This window comes from Trachemys scripta, chromosome 3 (genome assembly GCF_013100865.1).
Source record: "Trachemys scripta elegans isolate TJP31775 chromosome 3, CAS_Tse_1.0, whole genome shotgun sequence".
NCBI lineage: Eukaryota > Metazoa > Chordata > Testudines > Emydidae > Trachemys > Trachemys scripta.
In genome coordinates, this window is record NC_048300.1 from 3,628,109 (window position 1) to 3,649,425 (window position 21,317).

The following is a 21,317-nucleotide window of genomic DNA, read 5'->3' on the forward strand; positions in this document are numbered from 1 at the left end:
GGGGCGGGGCGGAGCTCGGCGCGGGCATGGCAGGGGCGCGCGGGGGCAGGGCCGGGCGCGCCGCTCCTGGCCGGATCCCGGGCCCGTGAGCCAGGCGGCGGGGCCGGGCAGGGGCCGGGCGCTGTGGGCATGAGGAGCCCGAGGAGAGCCTGGCTCTCCCCGAGGGGTTAGAGAAATGCCCGAGGCTCTGCCCTGAGGAGACCGAGCAACGTCCATTGCCGGAGCCGCGGGCAGGCCCAGGCTCCCCGATGGGTTTGCAGGGGGATCAATCTGGTCCTGGACGGATTCTAACCCCGCGCCTGGAGGCGCCTGGCCGAGAGACATGCCTTGCTGCGCTCCTCTCCGTGTCTGAGTCCAGCCGCCCGGGGGGGAGCCGGGGTGGAGGAGACGTGTTTTTGTGAGCTGCAAACCACGCTGCCGCCAAGCTTGTGTGGAAGTGGCGAGTGTTGCATGGGACGATGTACACTTTTGTGGTACGAGATGAAAACAGCAGCATCTATGCTGAAGTGTCCAAAATACTCCTGTCCACCGGACAATGGAAGAGGCTGAAAAGAGACAACCCCCGATTTAACCTGATGCTGGGGGAGAGGAACAGACTGCCCTTCGGGAGACTGGGTAAGAGGAAAAGCAGCACTGGCAGGACAAGGCCAATGAACAACACAGCAAAGCCGCTGGTTTTTATCAGTGTTCAATGCAACATGCTAATGCTTGTTTGTGTGGAGTGGGCCAGAACCTGTGCTTTTTGTTGTTTAATCAATAGTGTGAAGTAATCTGTTTCCATTACAGGATGTTGTCTGATGTTTGTGGGGATGTACGTTTAGATGCTTTTGCATACTGGGAAATGTAAAGTATTATGTGACTAGTGTGTGCTGCAGAATGTAGATTTGGGTGTTGTCTGCTGCGACAAGGGAGGGACTTGGCCATTGGCATGGCAGTAGCAGAGGGTTTGCCTTCGGGAAGTACAACAGCATAGCTGAAGATATAGTCTGGTGATGGCTCTTATTTTTAAAGTTACCCTTTGTTAAAAAATAGAGCATTTTTATTATCTAAAGATTAACTTACGCAATTGTAGAAATTAGTCATTTGGGGGTGTATTAACATTTCTGGTTACATCTATGTTGCATTAAACATTTTAGGTTTTATGGTTCTGTTCCATTATAATATGGAATCTTAGAGGAAATCTGCTTATAGCAGTATCTTATATTAGAAAACAGGAACAAAGGAATGCTTAGAATCCGAGATCTCAGCAACATGATGCTCTATTATGAGAGAGCTGCAATTTTCAGCTGGAGACGAGATTTTTGTTCTTTCAACTGCAATTTTAAATTGAAATGTCATAATGTTTATGAATTCAAATTGCTATTTGAAATATTGCCTAGTCTGATATGGAAAGCAAGGCCAACAGGTTCTTACAAAATGTAACCTTCCTTTCTTGAATGATTTCAGGGGGCCCCCAAACCCCAAAATGTGAAAGGGTGGAGACACTCACTCTGCTTTTATCTTTAATCCCCACATGTTCACTTCTCCAGGAAGCCCTCTGACCCGTAAAGAAATAGCTAACATTTCTTTATCCTGAAGTATTTTTCACCTTTTTGAACTTCCAGGATTGGTATCATTTGGTGAGAACTTCCACTCCCTTTTCTGAAATCTTGAGGGTGGGGTTGGGATCAGGATTGACTCAAACATGGCTTGAGGGGGGGATGGAATTTAACATAACATGTAACTCTCTCTGTTTGTATGACAAACCTATGCCCATAGTTTATCATTCAGCTCCCCATATGATCACAAGTTTTCTCGCAGGAGAAAATAGTTCTGCTTAGTTGTGGGCAAAAAGTAATTTAATAATAGTACAGTGGTCTCAAAATGGGATAGGCAATGTGTTTTGTTGAGGATTTATTTTTTATATATATCCTAATGTAAAAAAGATGAGTCATTTGTGAAGGACACTGGGAAATTCTCTAAGTGGTACTAAGATGTGATTTGATCAGTTTTTAGATCCTCTTATAATTTAGATTTGGGCACATTGTTATATGAAAGTTTGTCCCTTTGTCATTCCTATTTGAGTTAATTTATAATTTTGCATGAATTTATTTTGAAATTAGCCCAATGAACAGAGAGATGACTCATTGTAAAACTTCTGTGTGGAATTTGGCATGGTTGTCTGCTTCTCTTCAGGAGATGGTCAGAATTGAATTAAGCCAGCCATGATGTATTCAGATACAAGTATCTTGCTCTCAGAAGGTCTGGTTCACCCAGAGTTGCCCTTTGTGTTTGCTAACAGCACTAGAAGAATGCTGCAACACTCTGCAGAAAACCCTGCCTGGGATCAAAGAGATTGACTCAGCGAAGAAAGCTAAAACAGGGCTGTGTAAGCATTGGGGAAATGGAAAGAATCAAACTTCTCACTTTGGTGTGAACCAAAGAAATAAAGGCCCTTAAACACTTCTCATTCAGAACTGACCATTCAGAGTCTGTCGGCTGATGTGGAACTCAGCAGTGCTCCTGTGGAAAACTTTCTATACTTTTTCTTGAGCGGGCGACAGATCTGTGCTTGCTTTGTTCACTGTACTCCATCCATTAATGTGAGAGGCAGGAAAATAAACGTCATGGAAATTGGCCTGGGGACATAACTGTGACAGGCTCCCACTTGGCCCCCAAGTCCATGTGGTTTGGCTCTGCAGGTCTAGTAATGGACATGCTAAGGGAGCGAGGTGGTAGGGTCTGTGGGAGGGCTGCTCCTCACTCCCTCAAGCTCACACCCCCTGGGAGGTTTAGTTTTTTTCGTTTATTGAAAGCAGATTGATTTGATTTAACCCAAACCGTGGTAAGCTGCACTGTTACTCTGTAAGCTGGTGCAAAACATCTACAGTAGGTGCAAATAGATAAGCTTTAAAGCCATTTACAAAATTCTCATAGGAGATTTACCAACCCGGGTGCAAAATGTATGCACCCACCCTTTACCATGAGGGCTTGTGGCAAGGTCACAGCTAATTATAGTTACTGGCCAATTGCAATCTAAACTCCCCCTGAGCCGGTGTGGCAGTTAGAATTGTGCTGGGCTGATCTACAGGGTTATTGGTAACACAAGTTTAAAAAAAAAAAAAAAAAAGTTTTACCAAACTAGAATCTGTAACCTGATGGTGTCCCATTTTAAAAAGAAATGGGGACTGATTTGTGGTGTTTGATATTGGGAGTCATACACCTGGTGTGACATATTACCATGTTTCATTAATATGTATCCACCAGCACAAAGCCCCCCAAATGACAATTTTAGATACAAGAGGGGGAGGGGGATTTTTACAAATTTGAAGAAAATGTTGAAATTGCCAGAATTGTTGAAGAAGTCAACTTTGATTGCATAACAATAGAATTATGAGCTAGGAGAACGTAACAAAGCTGAGGCAATGGGTAGGCTACTACCAAACTCACCTGATGGATGGTTTATTTTTAACCAGTTTGTCTCACTTGCTGTGTTTTTCTTCTGAGAGTTCAGTTGTTAATGTAGTGCTCGCAGTAAGTCATTCTTTTATTCTTGCCAGCCGCATTTCTATAGGAGCTATTTGTTTTGCCGTCATATGGCCAGACCTCTCCTCATCCCTGTGCCACCACTCCCATTCTCTCCTCCCCCCGCCGCCCCCCAAAAAACTAGGAAAGAGCAAACTCCACAAGCCTCTTGCAGATTTCCCGTAGACTAGAGTTCATCACCTCTCCCTCAGAAGATCCCCTGGGATCTAGAGAAGGTAACAGAGGCATCTGCATGGAGGTCCTTTGCATCTGCACCAGCTCACGGCCTCCTTTCCCCTCTCTTACAGCCTTGCATTTCTGCCAGGGACCCATGCTACTGCCCCTAGAAGTTCCTTCCCCTCCTGAAGGGGGTCATTCCTTAGCACAGAGGGACTGTTCCACTGAAAAGTAATCATTACCTACATGGAGAGATGATATCTGATAGTAGAGGGCTCTTTAATATAGCAGGCAAAGGCTGAAACTAGCCAGAATCAGAGTGGAAATGAGGCACAAATTAGTAAGTGGTAATTAACCATTGTACAATTTACCAAGGCAAGTGGTAGATTTTCAGTTATCTGGAGTTTTGAAATTAAGATTGGCCTGTCTACAAATATGCTGTAGCTCCACCACAAGTCATTGAGCTGGATGCAGGAATTAGTGGGTGGAATTCTCTGGCCTGTGTTAAGCCGGAGGTCAGACTGGATGATCTCAGAGGTCCCTTCTGGCCTTAAAACTTTGGGGGAGAGGAAGGGAAATGATGGCAGACCTAGGCTGCATTCACTGTTGTACGGGATCCCAGGGGAGGCTGAAGAATGAGAACAGATGCAGTGTCATTGCTGATCCTGAGGAGAGCCTTCTCCTGGGGAGAACAGCATTAGAAGTTGAGAGATCTGCATGTGCTTGATGAGAAGGATCTGCCCCATTGCAATGAAATATGTTTCCTGGCTGCCTTCAGGAGGATTATTCTGAACTGGAATCGCTGTCTTTCATTTCAGTAAATCGGGACAGCTCCCTAATCCTGTAATAAAAATGTGGGGCTGTATTCCTGGAATAGCTCCTGCATCTGTTCCCTAACAGTAGGACTGGTTCCCCTTGCCATGACATTCCCTCCAGCATTTTGCTGTGTATTTTTCTGTCTCCCCACCCCTTTTTTGCCTGTCTCTGTTCTTTTAACCGAAGGATCTTAAAGTGCGTATGTACAAATTTAGTGGCAAAAAAGAACACTAGAATAACCTCTTCTAGTAGTAACACAATAAAATGTGCATAATGGATTCCTCTTTCTTTTAAAGAGTACAGTAATAAGATTAGAACATAATCTCCAGTTCTTCCAACAGTAGCTCCTATTGAATGACCATCCGACAGCCAATATCCCCGGCATTCACTTTTCCTTTTCTGTTTATTTTTTGCTTCAGGGACACCGGTTAGTAAAGATTAAAAAGCTACTCGCGTATGTCAGTCACTAACTGGTTTATCGGGTGGCCATTAGAACAACTAGAGTGTGGTTTTCAACCTGTGGCCTGCAGACCCCTGGGGGTCAGCCGACAGTCTCTAATATTTCCGAAGGGATCCATGCCTCCATTGGAAGTTTTTCAGGGGCCTGCAAATTAAAAACCGTTGAAAACCACCAACTTAGAGTAACCAGCAAACGAGTATTTCCCTTTCTTATTTTGCGAGTGCGTGTGAGTTTGTCTAGTTCCTATGCATGGAACTAACGTGCGTCTTATACTCTTCCTTTTAAAGCACGTCCAGCTGGAGTGTGCCTCAGGGTTTTCATTGAATTACTTACCCACCTCTGCCCCTTCCCAATCTCTGCTCGTCCAGCCAGCTGGTTTGGGTGCCATTTCTGTTCAGCACAGTCTCTAATTTGTGGAGCAACTAAGGGTGCACTTAGGGGCAAACCCTTAGCCCAGTCTGGTCAGGTGTGCTATGTGGGTGGAATCCGCCCCCCCCCCTCCCCCCATGGAGCCAGTTTGGATTCTGGTCCAGTCCAATGGCTACTAGTCCTGAAGTAACAGCCCCTTCCCCACAGGGTTGGGTTGGGAGAAGATGGAAGTGTCTGTGTAGCAGCCAATCCTGTACTTCTGCTCCCAGCTCCTGTGCTCTGTCATAGGGAGTTCAGGCAGAGCACGCCACTGCCAATGGGTGCCCTGCTGTCTGTCTGGCCTCCCAAAATCAAACCCTTGCCCCTTCTGTGTGTAGCAGATGGTTCTTCCTTTTTCTGAATCCATTAGAAAAGAAGCCAATGTCTTCAGTGCGGGGTGCCTCTCTTCAGCTCTACCTGCTGTGAGTAGAGCACTCCTTGAGTCACGATGACAGGGCAGCAATGGGGAAAGGGCTTGCTTCTACTGAATCTGGGCATTTTCAATATTTCAGCTTTGTCCTGAGTTCTCAGGCTGGCTCTCCTGCTGGGAGAGGAGTCATTGTTAGTCACCCCTTTACTTCTAGCCAAGAAAATTAAAACAAGGTTGCCTAGCCAATAAATGAAAGATTCTGCACATTTCTTAGAAGTAATCATTTGAGTTTAATTATCAAGACACACAAGGTAGAGCTGATGCATTATTTCTTGAGTCCAAATGCTCAAAGGGTGACCCCTGCCATCTGTTCCTGGGAGGAGGGGGGCGGGTAATGCTTACAGACACTTGTCTAGCTGGTGAACCTCAGGGGACAAAGGATTTTTAGGCACTCTAAGCAAATAACACATTGCTACTCTCTATTGTAAGGACAAGGTGGGGTCACAGTGGGGGGAGGTTTGGTTCGTTACAGATATTTAGGTAATAGACCTATTTGTGGAATACCAAGTACGTACGAGTGACAACCAGCACTAGAATATGGAAGTATATAAGGCATATATGACTTACCACCACAGATAGTAAAACCTAACTTAGAATGGTCAAGCCTAAGTAAGGTGCACTTCATGATGCAACCTGGGCCCAATGTCAGCATCATGTGGTTGTCTGGGGTATTGTATAACAGAGAAGTCTAATTTTTCTCTTTTTTCCTAGGATTCCTTCCCCCCCCCCCCCCCTCCCCATTTTTTTTTTAATTGAAAAGTTTGTTCTTTAACTCTCCCTTTCCTCTTGTAGGTCATGAACCTGGACTTGTGCAGCTGGTAAATTACTACAGGGGAGCTGACAAGCTTTGTCGCAAAGCTTCCTTAGTGAAGTAAGGATTCCATTGAAACCTTTTAGTGTGTTTGTAGAAATGTTTTTTCTAATGCAACTAAATATGAAGTGTGTTTTGTATGATGCTTGAGAAAAAGCACCAAAATTTGCCTTTAAAGGCCTGCTGTTCAGGGCCCCTTCGGCAAGCTTCAGAAGCTGCATCTGCTTTTTTTCTTCACAGCAGATGATGTTTCCTAAAATTTGGACCTAAAGAAACAACCACTACAACATTATCTGTCTCTCCTGGCAGATGTATTTTAAAAACTTGCTTCCGATCTGCTATTTCTGCTGTTCGTTTTTAGAGAGACTTGCAGTACTAATGTGCCTCTAGTTAACCAGATCCTTTGGTCAAGTGAATGCCAGGAGACATCTTTTTTCAAAAGAGACTACTCAGAGACAGAGTTTCATCATCATCCGCAATGCCAATGTCTCCTGCAAGGAGTGGTGCTTGTGCTTCCATTTGTTAAAGAGATGGAATATTGAGTTGGTTTATTAAAATAGGACTGAACTCTGCTTCAGTTACAGCAGGTTCATTTCAAAGCTCCTGGTCTGCTCAAACTGTTTAAGGCTTCACTGTCGTACAATAAGAGACAGGCTGCAGGGCCTACATTAACTTACATAATGTGGAGTATCATTCTGTAGCCCACCCATCATAATCGTTTGCACCTTGGGCCTGCATGGCTTACGTTTGTTTAAAAAATACCTTCTAGAAATCCCAGGCCCTTCTATGTAGATACGATGTAAACAATCACCCAATGCCAGAGAGCAGATTACTTAAGACCATTCATTGAGATTCACAAAATTCTTTCTATATAGCTTGTGCTTTGTGGTCAGTGCCGGTCTTTTCTAAAGCTGTAGCTGACTTTCCCTCTTAATCCCGGGGGTCACCAACACTTCTAATTACTTAAAAATCACCTGTGACTCTGAATAAAACCATTTTGACAAAATCCAAAGCCCACTAAAGTCAATGGGAAATTTCCCTTTAATATCAGTGGGTTTGGATTGGATATATAGCTCCCGTTTGGAGAAAATTACTTTTCTGAATAGCCTAGTCCACCATTCTGATCACCTCATCTTTCCTGATCAAGTTCCATTGCACAGCAATTTTTGCAGGGGCGTCTGTGTTAGGACACAAGATTCTCAATGAAAACTCTTGGTTTCTCAGAAAGATTTGTGCGGATAATGTGCAATATCTAGCTATATGGAGCCATTTATTATTTCAGAATATTTGACTCCAGTTCATGATAAAAGGCAAATATATTAAAGACAAAATAGAAAGATCTAGATCAATGATTTGTAACAATGTTTATTTAGAAAGATGAGTGCACAAAAACATCTTTAGGAGAGAGGAATTTACACAAATCTCAGTCTTATAGTATTACAATATTTGCTGGCTTTTGAAAAATATTTTGTCCTACTTTTTCTTCTAGCAGCTTTAAAGAGAGGACTATTTTCAGCAAGTGAATAGAAATATATACAGTACAGTATTATTATTGTTGAATATGCATTAACCATATTCGCTACCAGGAAAAAGGCTCATATTAATGATAACCTGCATTTAATAAGTATAAATTATTTTGGGAGCTCTAGGATTAGCAAGGCTAATGGGCTGGTTTATCTTCTTCAACTAGGCTAATCAAGACAAGCCCTGAGTTATCAGAATCCTGCACATGGTTCCCAGAATCATATATGATTTATCCAACTAACCTAAAGACTCCAGTGGCTCCAGCGCAGAATGGAATTCGCCATCTTATAAACAACTCCAGGACGGATGAAAGGGAAGTGTTCCTGGCCTCCTACAACAAAAGAAAGGAGAGTGGGGAGGGGAACGTGTGGATAGCCAAATCCTCGGCCGGTGCCAAAGGTTTGTTTCCTACTGAGATGCTCCAACTCTTTTCTGTTCTTGTTATTTGATTTTTGTTATTTAAAAAAAATAGACGGATGCTTCTTTTCCCTGCATCGTGTCTAGCCAGGGTTGCAATATGCCTGTTTAACAGCAGTGTGTGTTCTGCACTGCGGGCCTTTACATAAGTACCACAAAAAACTCTGTTCTCTGCACCGGCTGGGGCATTTTATGGTCTCCTCTCTGCTCCTAGGGAACCGTCAGCACGGATTAAAAGTACAAACGTTCACATTCTGTCTGATATTTGGGGGGGGTGAATAAATGACCAGCAATGACCACTCTGATGCCACAAACACCCAGTACTGCTCCCCGGCAGAGCCCTTTGTGTGGGAAAGACCCCAGCAAGAGACAAGGCACAAGAGGTGTGTCCTGTAACAAAGCCAGTGTAATGTGGGGTATGGGCAGAGAGCCTGAGCAGGGATGAGGGAATGTGGGGGGCAGGAGGAGAGTGGTGGGGGTGGGGGAAGAGCGTGGGAGTAGGAGGGGTGCAGGGAAATCTGAGTGGCAGGGAAGATAATGGTTACGGAGAGGACAGATGATCATAGGGGCAGGTGGAGGACAGGAGACGGGGAGAATGAGTGGAACCGGAAGGGAGGCAGGATAGTGATAGGGTCTGTTGTATTGCTGTCTCTCAGGCCAGTGATATGGAAGGTGGAAGGAGAGGAATCGACTGGTAGCTTCCCGTTCCAGAGGATTTGGGAGGATAATGGGACAGGGGGATTGCCCTCCAAGCAGCCGCTGGGGAGGCACCTGCATTCCTGGCTGAACTTTGAATCTGAAACACGCACACACAGGGAGTTCCCTGCAAGGCTCAGACACTGGCAGGCAGCTCTCCCCACCAGCTCATGATGTCTGGGTGCTCATGGCTGGCAATAGGGGATGCTGGAGACCAGACCAAAGGGAGGCAAGAACAGAAACAAGGAAAGGACAGAGAACAGAGACCGAAACCACGGGCAGGAGAGGCAGAGAAGAGGGACGTGGATGCTCTCCTACATGTGCACGTGCTGGAGTAGGAGACATGAAACCCAAGTCCTCCCCCTCAAAGTCACTACTGCTTGTGTTCGGAGGGCAGCCCTTGTGGCTCCCTAGGGGGCCCGCTCATCTCGGTTACAGAGCTGGCCAGACTGTCAGCTGATGTCAGTCAGTGTAATGCCGTCAACCAATGCAGTTATGCCAACTCATGGCAGCCTGGGTCCAGCCCCGAGGCCTTTCAGCCACCCACAATAGCCAGCCACTTGGTTTTGCAAAAATCCCCATCACAAAAATCAAGTCTGAGGAAAATCTCAGTACTTTGAATAAAAATCATATTGATTAATGACTGTTAATAAAGACAAGTAATTAGTCTGGAAAATCATAATTTGTCACGTACAAGATCTCAAATGACTTTTGATCCAGTGTTAGGAAAAAAGCTACCAAGTAATGCTACAAGGAAACTTTAAAACTGTATACATTCCAGCGCAAGGTGGCTGTAAAATATATTCATATTAATGAACAGTGAGCTTCCAAAGTATATCAAACCATCTCGCTGAAAATCAGTGTGGATGCATTCTTCCAGAAGATTGTCATTTACATCATCTGTTCCTCTATCACTCTGTCCTGTCATTCATATTCCTCAGACATGACCTAAAGGGGGAAGGCTTGGTTTCATCAAAATGGAAAAAAAAAAAGGACATGTTTCTTCCCATCTAATCTTTGTAGCAAAAAGTACTCCATAGTCTCACTAGCTGATTTTAAAACTCTGATTTAAGCAGTAACTAAAGTGTCTCCTGTATCTGGGGAGTAGCTATAGTGGGGAAAATTGTAAAGCATTTTACTTAAATATGATAAATGTCTCCTGCTTCAGGCATGACCCCATCTTGTCAGTTATTGAAACAAATGTAATTGTAAGTGTTTGACACACAGAAGCAGAACCCAGAGGAGAAAATTTAAATTGGAATACAGAGCACTCTTATAATCTTAAAAAATGGTTCATATCTTCTCCCAGAATTGTTCTATACAATAAAAGGAAGTTCTCTAAATGCTTAGGAAAACCCAGTCTCCTAACATTACATAATAATTAATAAGAATATAATATTTAATAACTAATTTAATAAACCTCAGTCTTCTGTTATTAAAAGGAAAATTGCTGTTTTAAAAACCCAAACAAAACCAGAAAATCTTAGATTTAGGGCAAACATTTGGGATTTTTTTTCAAGAACAATGGATATGGACAGTTAAAGGGATCCCAAGGAGCCTAACTTCTGTCCTGCTTAATCCCCACCTGGCTCAGCCCCAATGCAGGTGACAAGTTCAGCTAACCACCTGCCTCATTCACCATCCATCCTGTGCACGGAGTGGAGCAGGAGTCCTGTGGGGGGAATAGCATGGGATCATGTAATTAAAGACTGTATCATAATGCATGTGGACCAGGGGACCAAATTAAGATTACACAGGCAGTCGTAAATCTGGCATTTTCTAACTTTTCAGTGCTTGACTTAGTAACATTACCCTTATTTTAATATGAGTCATTTTGCATGGAATTTCATTGATCTTTTAAAAAAATGAAAAATGAAAAAACAAAAGTTCCATTATGTACAATCATATTGCTCCTCTCCACTCTCTCCAAAGGCTAAATTTGAATCTAGGTCCTCAGCACATATCTCTGCCCCTTGAGCTAAGAGAGTAACTGGTACCAATAGTAGGCTGTTACTCTGTTTGAACCAGCCACTAGGTGGGGATGTGATAACACATTGCTACTAGTGGGTGGTGGTGATTATTTATAATTGGTATTGCTGTAGTGTTTAAGGATCCCAGTGCGAGGTAAGGTACAAACATATAACAAAAAGTCATTCCTTGTCCTGAGAGGTTTACAACATAAGTAAACTGCACAGCGATTTGCTAGAAAGCAATGAAATGCTGTGGATCGGGATTCCTAGGGTCTATTCCTGGCTCTGGGAAAGAAGCATTGTCTGGTGGTTAGAGCAGTGGATCAGACAACCGAACCAAGCACATAGATTCAGCAAATTCATTCTGAAAAGCAGTGCAGGTAAGACTCTCATCTACCATATTGAAGAAATCCCAGTTCTGCTAGAAGTGATCGCGTGTAACCTCTGTTGGCAGGAGAGAGATCACTTGATCATTCCTGTTAGTTTCACTCCCTCTGGGGCACCTGGCATTGGCCACTGTCGGTAGATGGGATGCTGGGCTGGATGGACCTTTGGTCTGACCCAGTGTGGTCGTTCTTATGTTTTTATTGTATCTGTAAAATGAGGGGAATGATATTTCTCTGCCTCCTGGCATAGGCATAATGCAGCCTGGCTCAATAGTAAGCATTGTGCATTGCACAGATGTAAACACCAGTCACTGGAAGAGGTGAGTCTTGAACTCATGGTCTCCTGGTTTTCAGCCCAATACACTTTTCCCCAGATGCAAGGGTATTTTTGGTGGAGGAAGGCTTACAAACACAGGAAGTTTGGCAGAGCCTGGGAGTTTGCTCAGTATATTTGGGAAATAGGTGAAACAAGTATAGAAAAAATCCTACTGTGGATGTGCTAATGGGGACTTTAAAAGCTAGAACTGGGGGGATTTTCATGAGGGAAAGCAAAAGGAACCTCCCTGACTGCAAGCCTACCCCTTCCACTGAATCTTCAAACTTCTGCTCCAAATCATGGAGCTGTTAGAGCTGTTGAAAATAGTAGTCTGGAATTTTTGTAAGCACTGGCAAAACTACCTGTTTTCCCCTAGCCTCCTCCTTGGAATTGGCTGCCCTGTGCTCAGATTTTTCAAAAATTCAATGCGAGACAGAGACCAAAACAGAGAAGATTTCAGCTGGAAGAGTTAAAGTTTGGCAAAGCTTAAAACAACCAAGAATCAGGGGTTCTCTGGGGAGTGTTAGGTGACTCTAACTGTGAAAAGCAACAGAGCGTCCTGTGGCACCTTAGTGTCACTTCCCAGTAATGCCAAATTCTGGAAAGACTGTTCTGTTTCTAATACTCCGCCACTGCAAGTGGATGTTTGTATTGAAATTATATGGAGGAAGGGATAATTGCCAACTTCAACTGTAAATTGGAGGGAATTTGAAGATAGATTTGAACTTTCTCAATGGGGGACTTTCATACCAGGGAAAATATTAATATTAGGCTTATCCTTTTTTAAAACCATTTCTTTTTGCATTCTTGATAATTTAGTATTGACTCAAAAAGAACAGGAGTACTTGTGGCACCTTAGAGACTAACAAATTTATTAGAGCATAAGCTTTCGTGGACTACAGCCCACTTCTTCGGATGCATATATCATCCGAAGTATTAGTATTGACTTTAACCTTGAACTAAATGGGGCTGCAATGAGTAAAGTTACTCCTGTGAGTGTTTGTAGAATTATATTTGTCAGAAGAAGCTGAAACAAAAATCTTACTAGAAGAAATAGCTTCAATAAACTGAGGAGCCGCATAGAAAATACAGGCAACTTGAATTGCTTCATGTTTAAATTCAAAGTCACCCGTATAGTGGAAGGTGTCATTGTGCTGTTTGTGTGCCATCTTTCAGATGAGACATAAACCAAAAGAGGAAAGAGAGTTGCTTAGTTAAAACACTCAAGTGGGACTAAGATCTGGGTTTCAGTTCCTGGAACTTCCATAGACTCTGCATGTGACTTGGGCAAGCCATGTATTCCCTCCTTGCTTCAGTTTCCCATCTGTAAAACAGAGATTATAGTCTACCTCACAGGTGTTAGGAGGTTAAATTCATTGATGTGTGATATGCACCCAGATGGTACAGTGTAGGGGACTGTATAATTACCGTCCTAGACAGATTCATGGTACTTCACTGGGGGCAAATACTGAGCCAAAATAGAACTGGGAGAAAACCAGTTATACAGCCCCACTATGGAAAGAGACTTGGTACATTAAAGATGGGTGTCAAGAGCATGATGATTCCTCTTTGTTCAGTCTTAGACCACAACTTGCCTTAAGAAATGACGCTGATTAAGCAGTAGAGTGTCTAAAAGGAACTGTCAAAATGATTTAAAGTGTTAGAGGGCATATCCTATAAGAGGAGACTGGATAAGATGAAAAAGAGACCTAAATATCTATAAAAAGCCAAAGAGGATTTATTTTTAGGGTTACAGGGTTACATAAGATGAGAAGTAATGTTTTAAGGGGGGAAGGGAAGAGGCCTGTCCCGCAGACGTTTACATGCATAACCTAACCCATGCAGGTAGCGCTCCTGCACTCAGTGTGACTACATCTGAGTAAAGGTATTCAGGTGTGCAGGATAGGCATTCTAGATGATAGGAAAATAATTCGGGACGGGGAGACCAGTCAGGCAATGGAATAATTGCCAAGTATATGAAAAAATTAACTGGATTCAGCACACAAAGCCTGGAGGTCAGACCAGGTTACCCTGGAGGTCACGTCAGGCCTGATGTCTCTAACTACATGATGATGATGTGTTCCTGTTATTTTTGTGGGAGGTTTTGTGTATTGGAGGTTTCCCTGATCAGTGTGTTGTGGAGTTGAAGTTCCCATCTCTCTGCTCCATAGAGATGTCTTAATCAGTCTTTACTGTAAATTGGAATGGTATATTGCGTCTGAGAAAAGTTCTCTGAAACACCAAAAGTACGTGATAAACAGCTTTTGTTAATTGGTCTCGTGGAAGAATTCTGTTTGGTAGTTACAGAACCTGAGGAAAAACAGTAGAAGCCACAATGCACAAATTTTAAACAAGACTCAACCACACAGACAATCCGGATTCATAAGTACAAAGATGTCCCAAGATCTAAATGTCTATTTTCAACTGTAACTCTTATAGCTGAAACTCTTCCTTTGTCTTAAAGCCTAGACATCTCTGGGTACCTAGAGGAAAGTCTTTATTAGCCAGAGAAGTTTTTACCTCCATATTCTCAAGCATGGTCATAATGCCAAATCTGCTGCACTAAGAGACCCAATAATATATGTCATTACATATATTTTGGTGTTCTTCAAAATTCTTTAAAAAATAATTTCCATTAATCATATCTGTGAAACTTGCTTTATTTTACCTTTGCTTTTTTTCATGTTAGGTGAAGGAATTCTTATTTCTTCAGAGGCTACTGAACTTCTGAACTTTATAGATGATCAAGGACAAGTGCATGTGATTCAGAAATACCTTGAAAAGCCTATGCTGTTAGAGCCAGGCCATCGCAAGTTTGATATTAGGTAACGTTTTCTATTGATACTTAGATTGCCTGTCAATTCTTATTCAAAAAGATTAGAGCAAATGCATTGGGGTGAGTGAAGTGTTGTTAATAAATCTGATTATGTGCATATGCTGGCTTAAAAAAAAACCCAAACCCTATTTAGTGTTCTTCTAATTTTCAGAAGCTGGGTTCTAGTGGACCACCAATATAATATCTACCTCTACAGAGAAGGCGTTCTGCGGACCTCTTCAGAACCATACAATAGTGCTAATTTCCAAGACAAAACCTGCCATTTGACCAATCACTGCATACAGAAGGAATATTCTAAAAACTATGGGAAGTATGAAGAAGGGAACGAAATGTTCTTTGAGGAGTTCAATCAGTATCTGATGAGTTCTTTGAACATTACACTGGAAAGTAGCCTGTTATTGCAGATCAAACAAATAATAAGGTAACTTGTTGATCATTATTTGTGTTACAATAATACCCAGAGACACCAACCAGAACTGAGGACCCATTGTGGTAGGGACTGTACATGCACACAGTAAGGGACAGACCCTGCCCCAAAGAGCTCAGTCTAAATAGATGAGACAGACAAAAGGATCATTATCCCCATGTTACAGACAAGGAACTGAGGCTCAGGCTTGGTCTACACTACTCCCCCCAATTCGAACTAAGGTACGCAACTTCAGCTACGTGAATAACGTAGCTGAAGTCGAAGTACCTTAGTTCGAACTTACCTTGGTCCACACGCGGCAGGCAGGCTCCCCCGTCGACTCCGCGGTACTCCTCTCGCCGAGCTGGAGTACCGCAGTCGACGGCAAGCACTTCCGGGTTCGACTTATCGCGTCCAGACTAGACGCGATAAGTCGAACCCAGAACTTCGATTTCCAGCCGTCGAACTAGCTGGTAAGTGTAGCCAAGGCCTCAGAGAGGTTAAGTGACTTGCCCAAGGTCACATAGGAAGTGTGGGGCAAAGCAGGAAATTGACCCTATGGGCTTGTATAGTCTAGGGAATTTCCACAAGGTGAATGGAGCTATTTTTTGTTTCTTGTTCAGCTTATTCAGATATGTACATATATTTACAGAGCTGGGTAAGCCAGAATTCACCAAAGTTTCCACTAATTTCAGTTGCCTTACTGATTAGGTGCATGCATGAGACAAGTGGGGCCTGATTTTCAGAGGTGCTGAGCATTCACAACTCACAGACATCAGGAGCTACGGGTGGAGGTGATACAAAGAACTAACGAAGAGTTGCTTCATTTACTCAGTGCTCCATCCTGTGTACTGAATGAAGCAGGGTCCAGTGGGGAAAATGTGATCATGTTAATTACAGACTGTCTTGTAGAATCCTAGAAGATTAGGGTTGGAAGAGACCTCAGGAAGTCATCTAGTCGAACCCCCTGCTCAAAGCAGGACCAATCCCCAACTAAATCATCCCAGCCAGGGCTTTGTCAAGCCTGACCTTAAAAACCTGTAAGGATGGAGATTCCACCACCTCTCTAGGCCAGTGGTCTCCAAACTTTTTTGATAGGGGTGCACAATCAGTAAAAAAAATTTTGAGCACGCACCCCCTGCCACGCCGGCTGTACCATTTTTGCCAAAGCGCAAAAAAAAAAAAAAAAAAGCCGCTTGGACTCCCGCCCGAACTGCTGAAGCAAAAAGAAGGAGAAAAAAACTGCTCGGACGAAGCAAAAAAAAAAAAAAAGTGCTCCTCCTGCCACGCACTCCTAAGGATCCTCTTGCGCACCCCTGCTTTGGAGACCACTGCTCTAGGGAACCCATTCCAGTGCTTCACCACCCTCCTAGTGAAATAGTGTTTCCTAATATCCAACCTAGACCTCCCCCACTGCAATTTGAGACCATTGCTCCTTGTTCTGTCATCTGCCACCACTGAGAACAGCTGAGCTCCATCCTCTTTGGAACCCCGCTTCAGGTAGTTGAAAGCTGCTATCAAATCCCCCCTCCCTCTTCTCTTCTACAGACTAAATAAGTCCAGATCCCTCAGCCTCTCCTCATAAGTCATGTGCCCCAGCCCCTGATCATTTTCATTGCCCTCCACTGGACTCTCTCCCTCCATATCCTTTCTGTAATGGGGGGCCCAAAACTGGACGCAATACTTGAGATGTGGCCTCACCAGTGCCGAATAGAGGGGAATAATCACTTCCCTCGATCTGCTGGCAATGCTCCTACTAATGCAGCCCAATATGCTGTTAGCCTTCTTGGCAACAAGGGCACACTGCCGACTCATATCCAGCTTCTCATCCACTGTAATCCCCAGGTCCTTTTCTACAGAACTGCCCTTAGCCAGTCAGTCCCCAGTCTGTAGCAGTGCATGGGATTCTTCCTTCCTAAGTGCAGGACTCTGCACTTGTCCTTGTTGAACCTCATCAGATTTCTTTTAGACCAATCCTCCAATTTGTCTAGGTCACTCTGGACCCTATCCCTACCCTCCAGCGTATCTACCTCTACCCACAGCTTAGTGTCATCCGCGAACTTGCTGAGGGTGCAATCCATCCCATCATCCAGATCATTAATGAAGATGTTGAACAAAACCGGCCCCACGACCGACCCCTGGGGCGCTCCGCTTGATACCGGCTGCCAACTAGACATCGAGCCGTTGATCTCTACCTGTAGAGCCCGACGATCAAGTTAGCTTTCTATCCCCCTTATAGTCCATTCATCCAATCCATATTTTTTTAATTTGCTGGCAAGAATACTGTGGGAGACCGTATCAAAAGCTTTGCTAATATCAAGGTACATCATGTCAACCGCTTTCCCCATATCCACAGAGCCAGTTATCTCGTCATAGAAGGTAATCCGGTTGGTCAGGCATGACTTGCCCTTGGTGAATCCATATTGACTGTTCCTGATCATATGCACAGGAGGGCTGAATGAGGGTTGCACGGGCAACCTTAATATTGGCATTTCCTAACTTTTAAGGGTTTCACATTACAAACTGAGTGTCCTTTTGACTAGTTTTTTTAAATTGATGTAATATTGGCTTATTGGTGGATTCCCCTGGTAATATCATTGCTGTTCCCGGGTTATTCCATAATTTGCTCAAGATATGGTTTCTTGCCCCTTTCTCTGGAAAAGCTGGTCCTGGGCTGAATAGACCCAGTTCCTAAGCCTGTGTGTTCTCAGAGGAACAAGGATACAATGGAAGGATTGGGATGATGTCATAGCCGGGAAGGAAAGTCATTCCAACTGGAAGCAGAAGGCTGTACTGTGATCTCAGGCTTTTATATTGATTTTGTAATCTAAGATATTTCACTATTTAGAATGCTCCAGTAATGTGCCTAGGAATAAGGATGCAGGCTCATTAGAACATCCTATTTAAACCCATTCCCTCAGAAATGATAGGAGCTATTTCAAGACATTCCTCTTGGTATGGTTTCCTGTTACAACAGGTTGGTTCCTGTCCTACAGCTGCTGAACCACGGCTTGACATTCCATCGCGAGCTGACATTTCTGGACACCTGCTCAAGCGGATAATCAGCAGAGCTCTTTCAAACAGCTGCATTTCTGTGGGCTGGTTCACCCGTCACTCTGTTTCACTGCTCTTAGACTGATGTGTGAAGCCATGTGTTACGCTTGGGTTGGATTCAGGATGACTTGGCACTGAGGTGCAAGTCTGTAGGCCAGCAGCTGGAGCGGGGTCTGCAGTGCTTTCTGCATTTGTTCCCTCCCATGGGGAGAGATGCACAGAGCTGGATCTCCCAACTTGTCTACGTGCTGTCCTTCCACATTGCTGCACATGGGAATCCCAGGGAGCTGAAATCTTGGTCGGAGCTGTGCATATCTCTTGCACTCTCCCCTTTTATACACCAGACCCACCCCAATCCACTGCCATGAGAGCCTCTGCTGATTCTGGGTACTAGCTGGCTGGAACTGGGTCTGCAGCAGTGAGGTACAGTAGAAAGGAATGAGGTAGATAACAGGCACTATCCCCCATCCTGACCCCTTTGTGCTGCTCAGGTGGCACAAAGGGGCTAGAATCTGGCTCTAACTTTCCTTGGTGGGGGAAGCTCTGAGTGGCACAAAGCTGTCATAGTCCCCTCCTGTGCCAACTGCCCCTCCCTCCAGCATTGGGGTGAGCAGAGCAGAGCTGTGCTCCAGTTCTCATTGGCATGTGATCGCGTGTCCCTAGGCAGCTCTAATGGCAGGGCTGGAGAGTTGTGGCTTGTGGGTCAGGGAGCTGTAACTGGCCCCCTCATAGCTCCTTTCTTTCTGAACAGGGGGCATTGTTCTAGAGTTGCACTTGAGCAGTGTGTGATATTGCATCAGGCATGCTTCTCCCGCAGCTGATGCAGCTAGTCCTGGTCCTGCAAATCCTTGCTCAAATGAGTAGCCTTGGGGAGCAGCCCAATGGAGGTCATTGGGACTGCTCAGTTGGTAAGGGTTTACAGTATTGGCTCCAGTTTTGTTGCATTTACTGGACCCTGCTTCCTTCAGACTTCATGTAAACTTGAATTAGATTTATGGCAATTTAACAATACCACCCTCATTGATGTTAGTTGGAGCCCTCTGGCCAGGGCCCCTGCATCACTGACTTATACCACACTTCCAAATATGCTTTTGCTTTGCCTTGATGAAAACCCAGACTGCTTATTGTGTGCACAATGTTTATTCTTTAGTCAGTAAATCCAAGTGTGTGTGTGGAGTTTATGTATACGTACACACACATTTGTATTCTCTACACTCGATAGTTTGTCAAAGTGCCCTGCGTGGTGAATAATAATCTTGCCTGTCTACTCGAAAGAGAAATCCTATTATAATGGATAAAGGTTGTTAATTAGATCATACCCATGTTGCTGGGAGGTCACTCTTGCATGTCTAGTGTCCATAGTCGTTCTCTTGTTCTAAATACAAACAACAAGAGAGCACTTCTCGGGCTCGTGATTAGTATTCTGTTGTTGTGCATCACTCTTTGAACAGATTTTGGCTTTATGCCATTCTGTGTTATTGGAGAACACAGAAAACATGTGTTGAGTGTCACAGGAACATGTCGAGCTGCTTCAGAGTTGTGCTAAATGATAGGTTTTGTAAAGAGTTGTGTTAAAATCTTCTTTGTGCTCTTGTGCATTTCTTTCTTTTTCTAAAGCCTGTGGTGTTATGAAGTGTCCCTGCCAGAATCAATCCTGGTCCAACTCTCAATAAAATCAGTGGTAAGGCTTCAATGGGGTTTGGATCAGGCCTTTAGTTAGTGCAAATGGAGAGAGATTTTTGCATGAGTCAGAATTTTTTAGTATCTTTTTTTTTTTTAATTTATTTTTGGCTGGGCACAATAGCAAAAAGTAATAATAGTATGAGGAACAAGTCTGTTCCTGATCCCCTGTTTCCATTTGCTTTTCCCACTGCACTGTGCCCTTCTGATCTCTGTGCTGTCTCTCTGCTCCGGGAATCTAGAATTACTGCTCTTAAATGTTTATGGCTGCTAAGTCAGATCCTGCATTTTTTCCTTTTGCAGAAGCTGCCTTATGTGTATAGAGCCTGCAATCAGCACCAAACACCTTCACTACCAGAGTTTCCAGCTCTTCGGCTTTGACTTCATGGTAGATGAGGAACTGAAGGTCTGGCTAATCGAAGTCAATGGGGCCCCTGCCTGTGCACAGTGAGCATCCTCTTCCTGTAATAAAATGGTAGCTCCCATGTACCGACGGCACGGCACACCTGGTCTCTTGTTGCTGTAGTTCTGAAGAAGGTGTTCGCTTTCCTCTCAGCTTGGTGGCAAGCTATTGTTCCTGAAACTGAGACCAGATACTTGCCTCCAACACGTGGCCTGCTGCTCCCCAAGCTTGGCGGTCTAGGTGACCCTGCGTTAAATACGCCCCAGGAGTAGGCCCCTTGCTGTTCTGTGGGGCTGGAGAAAGCTCCCCCTTGCTGTAGTGCTGCAGTAGCTACGGCCACATGGCACCCCAGAGTTGTGCCTCTGTGCCAGAAGGCACATTTCTGCTCAGCTGAATTTCTGTAACTTACACTATTTCTCAGTAGGAACTTTGTCGTTATCCCTCTCTCCAACCCAGCAGCAGCATGGTCAGGGGAGGGACTTACTGGGAGAGGCCCTTCATACCGGTGGCTTTTCCACAGCAGTAGTGTGGGCCAGTCCAACAGTTGAGACACCCACTCCTGGACTTGAGCAGCAGAGCTTTTTTCATATGACAAGTATCTAGCTCCAGTTTCAATCTGTGAGTGAAAACTCTATTTGTGAAAATGTAAATGGAACTGAGAAGTGTTTTTGGTTCTTTTTATACCTGTGGGAAACAGGTAGAAATTGTGGAACTGAAGATTAGTGGAGGAAAGGGAATGGGCAGAGTCATTGGTGATTAAGAGGGGTGTGGCTAGTGGGTGGTACTGACTGTCACTGGATGGTGGAGAGGTTAGTGGATGGAGATGTAAACTGTTCAGGGTCTTGGTTTATTAAGAACTGGCCTTGACTTTCAAGTTAGGTCAACATAGATACAGCACTCAGAGGTGTGAAAAATCTGCACCCCTGAGCACCACAGCTATGCACACCTATCCCCAGGTGTAGAGACAAGTAGGTCAATGGAAAACTGCCTCTGTTGACCTAGCTACCAATCCTTGTGGGGGTG

At 44.2% G+C, this 21,317-nt stretch overlaps 1 protein-coding gene across 1 annotated transcript; it reads left to right on the forward strand.

The window, feature by feature from the left end:
- Positions 1–53: 53 nt before the first annotated feature.
- On the forward strand, positions 54–20,338 carry TTL (tubulin tyrosine ligase; the record flags this gene model as incomplete). Its single annotated transcript, XM_034763964.1, is given in 6 exon segments — positions 54–615; positions 6,588–6,666; positions 8,297–8,529; positions 14,605–14,740; positions 14,903–15,172; positions 20,195–20,338. Coding segments are annotated over 6 exon segments (1,019 nt in total), but the record flags the coding sequence as incomplete, so codon positions are not given.
- Between the last annotated feature and the right edge of the window lie 979 nt (positions 20,339–21,317).